This window comes from Vanellus vanellus (assembly GCF_965231255.1).
Source record: "Vanellus vanellus genome assembly, chromosome: 3".
NCBI classification, from domain to species: domain Eukaryota; kingdom Metazoa; phylum Chordata; class Aves; order Charadriiformes; family Charadriidae; genus Vanellus; species Vanellus vanellus.
This window is the reverse complement of record NC_138907.1, coordinates 105,975,358-105,987,543: the sequence shown is the minus strand read 5'-3', so window position 1 is coordinate 105,987,543 and position 12,186 is coordinate 105,975,358. Positions and strand designations below refer to the sequence as shown.

The 12,186-nt window shown below is 44.7% G+C and overlaps 1 protein-coding gene across 1 annotated transcript; it reads left to right on the top strand.

Annotated features, from left to right (window-relative positions):
• Nucleotides 1–8: 8 nt before the first annotated feature.
• On the top strand, nucleotides 9–1,784 carry KBTBD11 (kelch repeat and BTB domain containing 11; the record flags this gene model as incomplete). Its single annotated transcript, XM_082480361.1, has 1 exon — nucleotides 9–1,784. One exon carries the CDS (start codon nucleotides 9–11, stop codon nucleotides 1,782–1,784), a length of 1,776 nt encoding a protein of 591 aa, XP_082336487.1.
• Between the last annotated feature and the right edge of the window lie 10,402 nt (nucleotides 1,785–12,186).

Sequence of the window (12,186 nt, the reverse complement as noted above, 5' to 3'; positions counted from 1 at the left end):
CCGGCTCCATGGAGGGCAGCGGTCCGGCGGGGCCGGAGGAGGAGGAGAGCGGGGCCGGGCACGGCGCCCCGCCGCCGCCGCCACCGCCCACCCCGGCCGCCCCCTGCGGCTTCAGCTCCTCCCTCTGCTTCAGCGCCACCGCCGCCGAGCCGCAGCCTCCCGCCGCCGGCGGCCGGGTGGTGGAGAGCCAGTGGGACATCAACAACGCCGCCTGCCAGCCGGAGGAAGAGGAAGAGGAGGCGGTGGGGACGCGGGAGCGGCTGGCAGAGGAGCCCGACCTGGTGATCGAGGTGTCGGGGCGTCGTATCCGGGCGCACAAGTCGGTGCTGGCGGCCAAGAGTGACTACTTTCGTGCCCGTGCCTCACGGGACGTCCTGCGGGTGAAGGGGGTGAGCTACGGGGCATTGCGGCTCCTCATCGACTACGTGTACACAGCCCGCATGGGCGAGGTGCGGCACGACAACCTGGCCGAGGTGGTGAGTGGCGCCCGCGTCCTCCAGATGCCTTGCGCCCTGCACTGTGCTGCTGAGGCCATGCGTGCCCAGCTCCGCCTCGACAACTGCTACCAGCTCCTCTGCCTGGCCAAGAAGCAGCGGCTGGCGGAGCTGCGGGAGGCTGCCTACCGCTTCATGAGTGACCACTACCTGGAGGTGCTGCGGGAGCCTGGTGTCTATGGCCGCCTCAGTGGCACTGAGCGGGACCTCATCCTGCAGCGGCGCATGGAGGCCGGCCGGCCCTGCTTGCTGGTGGCTGAGGTCAGCGATGCCTTCGAGCGGCCAGGTGGCGGCAGCCGGCCACAGAGCCGTGAGAGCAGCCGGCCGCAGAGCCCCTCCTCTGTGGTGTCACTGGAGGAGAGCGGCTCCCTCATCCACTGCTACCAGGAGGCCAGCGGTGAGTGGAGGGTGCTGACGCGCCTGCCTGAGGAGGCCAACGCCAAGGGCTGTGCCATGTGCGTCCTCCACAACTACCTCTTCTTGGCAGGGGGCATCGCAGCGGGGCCAGCAGGCAGCGAGCCCCGGGCCCGCCTCTCCGACAAGGTCTTCTGCTACAACCCCCTCACCGACACCTGGAGCCAGGTGCGGCCTCTGGCTCAGCCCCGCTCACAGCTCAAGCTGCTGGCCCTGGACGGTTACCTCTATGCCGTGGGGGGCGAGTGCCTCTTCACCGTGGAGAGGTATGACCCCCGGGCTGACCGCTGGAGCCCCGTGGCACCCCTGCCCAAGGGTGCCTTTGCTGTGGCTCATGAGGCAACCACCTGCAATGGGGAGATCTATGTGTCAGGGGGCTCCCTCTTCTACCGCCTGCTCAAGTATGACCCCAAGCGTGATGAGTGGCAGGAGTGCCCTTACAATAGCAGCCGCAGGCGCTCTGCTGACATGGTGGCCTTCAAGAGCTTCATATACCGCTTTGATGTGAGCAGTGGCCGTGGTGGGGAGCAGGGCCCAGGTGGCGGGACTGGTGGTGGTGTCGAAGTTTTCCGGTACAACACAGTAGCCAAGCGCTGGAGCCAGTGCGCCAGCCTGCGGCCCAGTGGTGGCCCCATGCAGCCCTTCCGCTGCGCCCCCTTGGGCAACACCATCTACTGCGTCAACCGGACCGGCACTCTCCGATTCAGCCTAGCCCAGGATGGCGAGGTGGAAGCAGATGGTGGGCTCAAGGGCACCTTTGATGGGGAGCTTCTTAAAGCTCCCTTAGATGCCAAGGGTGTGCTCCTACCCTTTGTGCTCATCCTGCCCGAGAGGCTGGACAAAGCGGGGGACCAGGAGGGCTCCCTCCCCCTGTAAGATGGTCAGCCTGGCTCTGGCTTCCTGAGTGGGGAGATGGATTGCACCTGTGGGGGACCCACAGACTCCCCCCCTTACAGGCGGGAGCCTCTCTGGCATGTTTGCAGAGAGGAGGCTCCCCCTTTCCTTCCCTCTGCTCCCAAGATGTTGAGCTGGAGCCACTTGGTTGTAACTGGGTTGTAACTCTTCTTGTGTTTGCTGTGCTTTGTGTGAAAAGCCAAGCACATGAAAGGAAAAGCTGCTATAAAGGATAATCTCTGGATTATGTTTGTGCCAATTCCTAATCTGAGAAAAACTTTTTTACACCTGAATTTTAAAAAATTCCTGTCAACAGTGTCGTAATGGGACATTACTGTTAAGTGCTGGTTGCGTGTTTACACGTAGTCACAATCTGGGCTGGAGCCTTTTCTGCCATTTGTTTTCTTTCTCTCCTGGATGATACTGAGGGAGAAGCACTGCTGGCAATGTAGTTTAGCTGCATTTGTTTTTATGTTAAACCAACTATTTCCTGTGTTAGAAAAGTATAGGAAGAACATCTCCATCACAGCTCTTCATTTCTGGTGCAATAGATGGTTTAAGGAAGACATGGCACTGTGTGGTCCCAGGAATTTCAACTACAATGAATGACTTAACAGATACCAGACTTAAAGTTTTAAGCAACAGAAATGAGCGCCACATGTTCATATTCGGAATACAAAAAAAAGAAAAGGCAAGTTACCTTTTTAAAATGTGACATATTATAGCAGATATGAAATGTTATGTTCTTTATCTCAAAAAGGCAGTGGTTTCTGTATAAAAAGACATCGGCTTAATACCTTTTTTATCAGAGATTTTAAATTATAACAAAAATGAACTGAAGCTGTTCAAACTACAACCAATTGACATGACCATGTATGCCACTAGAGTTGGGGGAAATATCTTGTAGTTCAGCTGCTCTTTAATTAACTGCAGGTCGAGGAAAATTAACCTAAACCAAATGTAAATTCTTTGAAACTGACTGCAGACAGCTTCAATGTTTCACTGTATGTTTGGTATCCTGTGGTAAGAGGTTTTTCCAACTTAGTGCAAGACCATCAAAGGAGAATGTGGAAAATAGGAATGCTCTACACATGTTGATTGTATTGTACACTAGTATGATGTTATTTCCCTATCTTTTGATTGAGAGACTGCTTTATTTATTTCGATCTAACAACTGTTGTAATCAATAAGTCCTTGTTAATTGCAGTATGTGGTGATGGCGTATGCTGTCATTGGAATTCTGAACCGCCTGAGAGTACTGTTTGTGGAGCAGCATCCTAACGAGACAAAATCTGACAATGCATTTTCCTGCCTGTGGAAAGTTGGAGCATACTTTTTGTCATGTTGCTCAGAACTGGAAAGGTGTAAACTATCTACGCAGACAGACTGTATTGAAAAGGGCACATGCATTTATTTTATACATTTTATATAAAAAAAATAAATAGGCAAGGCAAATGTTTTAGCTGTATAGTAAATCACTGAGAAACCTTTTTTGAAAAAAAGAACCAGTGTTTTTGCTATTGGTAATTCAGCCTGGAACTGGCATGGACTGTGTAAGGGATTTGTTTATACTCAAAGCTCTAGAATAGATTGATATTTTAGAAAGACATAGGGACCTTACATCAAAGAAAGCAGATCTTTTTATGTTTTATTAAGATGTTTCTGTTAAACAGGACATTAGCATTCTTATACGTTATTGCTAGTTCCAAAGGAAGGCAGCAGGCTCTGTCCTAAGAGACACCATCTTCACAAAAGAGAATAGTGAAGTTTATAGATACTTCTTTCCTTCATTTTAATGTTTGCTTTTTTTTTTTTTTCCTTTTCTCCATCTGTCTTGCACAGGGTTTTAATGCAGCTGATCTGGTTAGCCATCCTGTAGAAAACAGTGGTCCAGTCCTAAAAGTTCTTAGCCAAGCAAGCCTGTTCCCTAGTGAGCTAATTAAAGCATCAGCCAGGTAGGAGCTGTAGGCCTGTGGAGTGTGATGCTTATCTTAGCCTCAGTACAGGTTAGTGCAGTGGAATTTAATACCACAGATTAGTGGTATAGTGATTCACAAAGAAATTGATTATTTTTTTTCTGTGAATGATGGACTTAATTTTCAGACAAGAATCCTTGGAAATGTTGACTCTAAATTAAATTACAGCATTGTAGCTTGAGGACAAAAGAAAAAATATGTGTTTGCCTTCAGCATAATTTTTATGTTAACTGTAGAAAGTATTTCAAGCTGTGTAGTGAAACACTTAGGTGCATACTTAAACTGGAGACATCAGCGCAGGCCAGATTTTGAATTAGTAGAGTCACCAGGAACACACAAGGAAATATCTGTTTTATCTTGCAATATAATATGATTTCCTAGTTCAAAATATTATGTAGTATAGTTCTTATACTACAGCATAGTGAGGAATCAAGCCAGCTTTTGCGTTCCTGTTAATTAAGCATTAATTAATCATTTTCATTCCTGCTAATGCATGAAAATTCTTCTAAATGAGTTTTGGGAAGTCCCTGTGATTTAAGCTGTGAAAATATGCCACAGACTTTCAGGGAAAGAACGAAACATATCCTTTCTTCCAATATTTGTTGCTGTGCACCATGAAGAAGTACATTTGGAAATAATCTTTGCAGTAATACGCGTTTTACAAACCTGCAGTGGTTTGTATTTTTGCTAGCTCCTATTGTTAAAAAGGGTTGAATGAAGCACTTACCCGCTTCCACTGTTTACACAGTTGAAGTGAGGGCAGAGTCTGGTCTTCATTAGTAGCTGTCTGTCAAACCTGTTTCCTTTGTACACTCTTTGCATAATCACAGCCTGATGATTGACAGCAGAAGCATGTTTCTAGCCAGCTTTCCTACTCTGTGGCCTCTGTTTCCTCCCTGGTAAGCCTGAGGCATGTTTGCTGAGGGTTGTTTTTTCCCCTCAGTTATATCTTCAATGTATCAAAAAAAACCCCACCAAACTTGGGTACTGAAACCAGCATTTAAGTAGAATTCAGGCACTTCAAGACCAAAATTGTCATCCCGGAACTCTCCAGTTTAACCTAAACTGAGCAACCACTGTCCCGTTGATGTGCAGAGGTGCTGAGTAGTTCCCCTCCACCCGTTCAGAACTGCTCACCTCTGGACAGTTAGGTACCTACCTGGCTACTTCCTTAACTCCTTTGAAAACTAGGTGATGCGATACCCAGAAGCCACTGGAATAATATGCTTTTATGGTACAAACTAAAGGGCTGAGCCACCCTCGAATTGTGTTTGCATATGTTTTGTTTTTAAAACAGAGCTATATTATCTAATAGCCTGAAGGATACTGTATTTGCATGGGAGCATGGGGATATGTGTTTGCTTTCTTAGCCTGCAAGGATTTGGTCCACGTCTCCCACTGCCTGACTGGCAATGGATTGAAGGACCTCTTGGAACTAATCCCTAAATATTTATGCATTAATTGGCTAAAAATCTCAGAAATGATCCAGGTAGGTGAATTCAAGCCGTGATCTGAGACTAGCTGGAGAGAAATAGTCCTCTCTGCTCTCTTTCTTCTCCATGAATCTCACAGTCCCTTTCTCCTACTTTTAATAGGATGTGCAGGAGATAATTTTCAAGGTCATCTGCTAGAGGATGTAGGCTTGAATTCCCTTAAGCTGAGTAAGGACTTAACTTAGACCTCCCAGTGTGTGTGTTCTCAAATCTAGATGACTATTTAGAAGAGCAGCATCAGGACCACCTCCTACAGCTCTTTTTCAGGGATGAACCTCATGCAAATCCTCTGAAAGCACACATAGGCTCCTGCACACCGAGTTCTGGGTAGATTCCAGGCTCCAGCTCCTGGATGGGTAATTCAGATCACATTTAGTAGAGGTTGGTGCAATAGGGCAAGTTTTCTTCCGTGGAAAGCTTTTCCAGACAGGCCCTGTATTTTGGGTTGCTGGTCTGAGGTGAGGGACTTCATGCGCTGTACTGAGAGGCCAGGCAGGCAATTTTGGATTCTTCTCAGGGCTGATGCCTTGGTAAAGAGGCATTGCAGTGCCTAACATGGAAATACCTAAAGCCTTCACTGCATCTAAAACTAAATCCTTGCTTGAATAAAGAAACAAGGCTTCTTAGCAAATGCTAAAAACAGATGGAAATTTACTATTTCCATCTATTAACTGGTTCCCTAAAAAGAAATCTTAATTGCAGCAAAGGCATTCGTACAAATTCTGTTTACACTTGGAAACTAAGTCAAAGGAATAATTGGCAAAAGAATAACCTTATTTGATCAAAACAGGCACTGTTAAGCAACATGGGAAGGATGCTAATCATACCCTATTAATGAATAAATATGTGCAGTAGCTGATGTAAATTATGTCCACACACAAAAAAAAAGTCTTTGTAAATAAGTACCTGGTAAAATTTAAAGTGATGAAAGAATAAATTATTCACATGAAAGCTGTAACTCTCCTGTGCTGTTTGATTGGCTCTCGGAGTGTTGTATCCTGATTATTGCTATTCATGAGTGGCCTATTGCTTTTCCTGCTCTGTGGTATCCATTCCATTCACTGCTCCGTAGATGTGTTCCCCTTCATTAGCACAAAGCTTAACAGTGGTACAGCGGTGATTTGCTTTCTGTCTGGACTGACAGTGTAGTACTTTCTGCTTGAATGAACCCAGAAGATTTAGACAGAATTGTATCTTTGGTCTTTTTTTCTTTTTTTCAGTGGCACAGCTCCTGGGAAACTTAAGAAAGCACAAGAAGGGGAAATGGTGGTACCGTTGACCACTTGTAGTAATAAGCATTTAATGAATTTATTTTTTTGTCATTATTCTGTGCACCAGATTCGCACTGGATTTAGCAAAACATGTCTCCGTAGCCATTGCCAGTATGAGCCCAAGTACTATTGTAGCAAAGTATGTTTTTATTTAAGTATATTTACTGCCTCAACTCCAACTCTGAGATAATTTAACGTAAGTTTGTAATAGTTCCACACATTTAGTAGATTACTGAAACTACTCTGACTTTAACATTACTGCTTCTAAAAGCAGAGATTGACACATAAGCTCGGTAAAATTGTGCACTCAGTAATCAGACACTCTTCATTTGTTTTGGCCTACTGAATGCTGCAGTAAGAGCTGCTGGAATGAACCCATCAGTATTGGGAATCAGCAGGCTATTTTAGAGGCTCTCTAACTTTCATAAATTACTCAATGGGAAGAAATGGGAGTGTGGAGCAGAGGGATAGGAGATAAGAGAAGAATAGGGTTAAAAAATAGCTCCTCTATATCCAGCTGAAACAAACAAATAGTAGGGGAGGGAAACCAGAGGTGGTATTTGAGACAGTGATGACTACAGAACCATTATTTTTTTTTCAAATATTTCTTAAATAGCCCGAGTTTTTACCCATTATATTTTTAGTCTTATCATTTTACACCTGCAATACATCTCAAACAACCGCAGTGCTTCATAAGCTACTTTCTGCAGGACTTTTGTGCTTTGCTTTTAAGTCTTAGTGGATAAACCTTGTACAAATTTATGAAATCATGAAATAACAATGTTGATGCTGCCACTACAACAGTTTAACTAGTGCAAATGCTTTAGACAGTGTTCACAATTCAGGTGAATTATACGTGTAACTGATGTATTAACAGTTTCCTTTTTGAAGTATATATAGGTAAAACTTTTTATGTACTCCAACTTACGCTGTAATGAAATAAATACATACAAAAAGCTTATGCTCCCCCTTAGGGATTTCTGGGTAATTGGTGTTTTTTCTTTGTCATCCATCCAATCAGTAAACAGTATTATATATTTGTTCTTAACATAAAGCAGAGGCAAAATGATATGCATTATCACAGAGGTAAAATGTTTAGGAGATGTTTCTAAGGCTAAAGCAAAAGGGAGTATCTTCATTTCACAGTGCCCTGGGTGTTGGGAACGTGAAATGTTCTGCAGTGAAAGCACAGCACTTTCCTAAGTGCAGATTAGCGTAAGATCCAGTTCAGTAAATTTTTATTTCTTTTTTTTTTTTTTTTCCTTGTCAGTATGTTGAAGTGCATTATTTGTTTATAAAAATTACGTGTAAGTTTCCCCGGGATACTCTCCTGTCCTATGTCACATGTCAGATTTTTGGCTGGAGCAGATTTACAGTAGTGTAAGTAAAAGCAGAATCAAACACAACTTGAATTTCATACTTTGTGTCCTATTTACTTTCTTGTAGGATAGTTTGCTTGGAATGAGTCTGTATAACCTGTTTAAAAACTCCAAGATTCATAGAGAAACGAGATGGGGTTGGACTTGGTGTCATCTCTGTTATTTCCTTAGCTGCCCCAACACTCAAGCTCTACTTATTTCAGCTTTCTGACATTTTCTTCAGAACAGCCAAATTCTGCTGCTGGTGAAACCCGGGTAAATCTGGAGTAACTCAACTGAACCTCTCAGATTGCTAGAAAACTCATTCCATTCAGTACCCGAGTTCTGAGTCTGTTGTAATTTACTAGGGACCTTCCCTGGAAAAGAGAAAGAAAAGCTCAGATAGAGTGAGACTCAGGGAATCATTAACTCGAATGTGTATTTATTTCAACTTCACTAGAATGTGAATTCCTTAACTCTGTCATTTTTCTCTGTGCTGTGATCTAGGCATCGGGAAGCTTCGTGCCAATGAAATTTTATCTCAAGTATGTACTCCTGCTTGGTTCACTGACCATTTTGCACCTACAGCTCTTGGGGTGCCTGGGCCCCAGGCGCCAGCCTCACGAGTACCAACAGTCTGGTACGTGGTGTGGCTGGGTCCAGTAACTTGTGCCGGGTCCAGTAACTTGTGCTGTGTCACAAGATTAATTTTCCAGTTGCGAAACACTGGAAGCACCAGTTGTAGCAAAAGGATTTGGGTTTCAAAGTCTTCTTGATCTGGGTGCGGAGGATCCCCGGTTATCATCTGTTTCCAGGTACAATGCATGTTTTTAGCATCACTTGTGTCCATGTGTTGGACTTCAGAAGTCGCAAAGGATTTCATATGAAAACATCCAGAGGCAGATGGTGCTGACTTGTATTCCCCTGAAGGCAGAGAAATCTTGCTGGAAGACAAATCTGCTTCAGTTCCTAGATGGAGCAAGCAGGGAAGTCACGTATACCCAGGAACTCCCATGACACGCTGAGTAATTATCAAGCGTACATAACAACAGTGTCATCGAACATGAGCTTGCAACCTGTGGACAGACGTACCTGCTGTGGGTGGGGACAAAGGCAACTCAAATAAGTAACTATTAATACTGGCACCATGCCGAGAAACAAACCCCAGACCTGCTTGGGGATGGCGTTGTCAGGGCACCTGTAAACAGAAGAGACAGAATTCATTAAATAAAACTACGTGGCTGAAAGTAGGTCAGGGGAGCACCAGGCATTTATCACTCCGGTGCGGCAGTACCTGCAGGCTTCTTTTTGAGATGAGTGTGAAGAGCATCTGCATTTCATAAATACCACCAGGAGCAACTATTAGTGAGCGAGCTCAGCTGCGCAGGGCAGGGAGCACGGCCTGGCACAACAGGACACCCCGCGGCAAGCGGTGACAGAAATGAGCTGAAGGAGCATCTTCTGAATGACAGGTGGGTGAGGACAGATGACACAGTCGACACTGTGCCCCTCACCGCTGCGCTCTCTCAGCGTGCTGGCAGCGCCACTGCTCGATGAATTCCCCAGTGAGCAGCTTATGCATGGAGAGTTTTGAAGGTGATTTTCTGTTTTCCTTTATTTTTTCCTTTTCTTTTTTCTTTTTTTGTCTTTCTTTTTCCTTTTTCTCTTTTCCTTTTTTTTCCATTTCTTTTTTCCTATTTCTTGTTTTTCTTTTCTCCTTCTTTTTTCCTTTTTCTTTTTGCCTTCTCTTTTTTCTTTTTCTTTTTTCTTTTTTCCCATTTCTTTTTTCCTGTTTCTTTTTTCTTTTCTCCTTTTTTCCTTTTTCCTTTTCCTTTCTATTTTTCTCCTTTCTCTTTTTTTTTTTTCTCATTTCATCCTCTCTTTTTATCCTCTTTCCCTGCTCTCTTTTTCTTCTCTTTCTCCCTTTTTTCTTTTTGTTCTTTGCAGGTTGCGTGTATTTCTCTCTCTCCTTGAATATTCCAGTAGGTCATACAAGGGGGGATCTGTGAATTTGGAAAAATTAGCTATTGGAAACCAATGAGACTCCTTTTCCTTTTGTCAGGAGACATGCTGTCCTTCTCCAGCCTGTGAATTTTTTCCCTTAATGAAGCCCTAAGTTCCTAGATAAAGCGGGGAGGGCTTAATCCGTCTGCTTCTTGGCAGAATGGTACAATAAACCACGAGCTGTTCACTTCCCAAGGAACTAAAGTTGGGACCAATTAAATTAATCATAATGCAGACTTAAGGCGAGAGTTGTGCACCTTTTGTTAAACTTACCTGCGCTTGTAGCCACTCCAGACCGCCGCTACAAGAAAAAGTAACTGCGGGATTAAAGTATTGAGCAGGTAGGAGGTCTCCAAGGAATGAAGCAAGAGCACAAACCGCTGTAGAATTAACTTAATTCCCACACCATTTAGAAGCCATTATCTCAGTGGTCAGGGCCTAATTTAGTGACAGCTTGTTAGTGCATTACAGATGAAGTTTTTTTTTTTTCTTTTTTTTTTTTCCCCTCTGCTGCTCTGCAGTTCTTTGCACATGTGAAAAATCACTGCAGAGTCTGTGAATAGAAAATTTTAGCAATTTTTACCCATTCTGCATAGGTAAATGAATCTGTCATCTGCAGTGATAGATTATATCTCTCACATGTTTTTCTACTTAAAGAAAATGCTGAATCTTGATTAGAATCAGGGAAATAAAGCTGAGATTAATCATAACTTTAGGAAATGCAAATAAGAATCGATTTTTGCCATCATTGCCAGTCTTTTTTGAGATCATAATGAAGTTCTAGGCAGGCAGAAAGTCTTCTTAAAAATGTGATTTAAACCATTAGGAAAACTTGAAGTCACGCAGATCCACGAGAGATCTCCTGGACTGGGAGCAATGCTGTGTGGGAACTTCCACAGGATAATTAAGAGAAGCTCAAACCCTTTCCTTTGCATTCTTACTCTAGTTCTGTGCTCCTCTGTATCTTTTGAAAGCAAATACTGATCCCGACCATGCAATTTGAAACATAACTTGGAGGTGCAGTATTCTATCACCCTACCCTAAACCAAAATGCAGTGTCAAAATACTAACGGAAAAGTTTGAAAGAACCACCTTAATTCATCAGCAACTTCCTTTGTATCTCCTTGTCAAGCACTACTGCCGTTAACCAAGTGTTATTTAAATATCGATTTGGGCTATTTCCAACTCTCGTTTGCCTTTGACGGAGTCAGAACACAAAGGTATGATGATAGTGCATGTTGATGTATGTAATGTTCGTTTGAAAAGCCTACTCCGTCCCAGTGCGTGCTGACTCTTACTCAGCTGGCTGATGCGCTGATGGCAAGGAGCGCAGTGTGTCATTTGACTCAGCGTACTTGCTGTCATTGCTATGTTAGACCTTTCAAGCAGGTCATCAGTGTATAGGCGTTTATCAGTATATGTATCGTTATATATGCCTATAACATGCTTTTAGCCCAGCCTAGAAGGGGGCATTGCACCTCCAGCCAAGAAGAGGAAGGAGCAGAGGCTGCTCACCTGATACTCCCTGTCATAAGCAGCAACTGGAGGGACACAGGCAGCAGAAGTCATTCTGGCTCCCGCTGCTTTCCAGACCAGACTGGCTGGCTCAGCGCCCGCAGAAAGGAGGGAGGCTGTATATTCCCTCTCCCCAGAGCAAGAGAGGAGCGGCAGCTCGGTTGTTCCTCGTTTGTAGGTCTCTGGGGAGAGCGCAGTTCCAGGCTTCCTCTTACTCAAATTACAAGGTTGCCCTTCATTCATGAGAACCAAGAAAATAGCTCAGCTTACATGTGGTAAAAGAGAGCTTGTAAAATAAGTTATTTTTGAAGGGGCAGTGAAAAAAATCAGTGTTTGCATTGGCTAGTCTTGATGTTGCTACTGTATTTGAAGCGGCTGGAATGTACTGTAGGTTTCCTCATCAGTCCCAGGGCTTCCTCAGACGCAGTGTAAATGCGAAGGGATCCAGGCAATAGGATTTTTTTGAACTTGCCCCGCTCTCTGAGGGCGCTGAGAAAGGCGAACGAGCCCAATCGGCTGGGTGACTGCAGCAGTTCGTCCTCCGCAGCGATGCGCAGTGTGTCTCTGGGCTGCTGTGCCGCGGCCCACGGAGCAGCAGAGGGGCAAGAGAGTGCGGGCAGCGAAGGGAGGCTTGAGCGGGGCGTTCACAGCAAGAGGACATCGTGGGTGCAGATGACCTGGGAAACAGTTCCCAGCGGGAGTTTTTCCGACTCTTGCCTACGCTGGCACACACTCAGTCTAAAAAAAGAAAAAGACAGATATGAGCA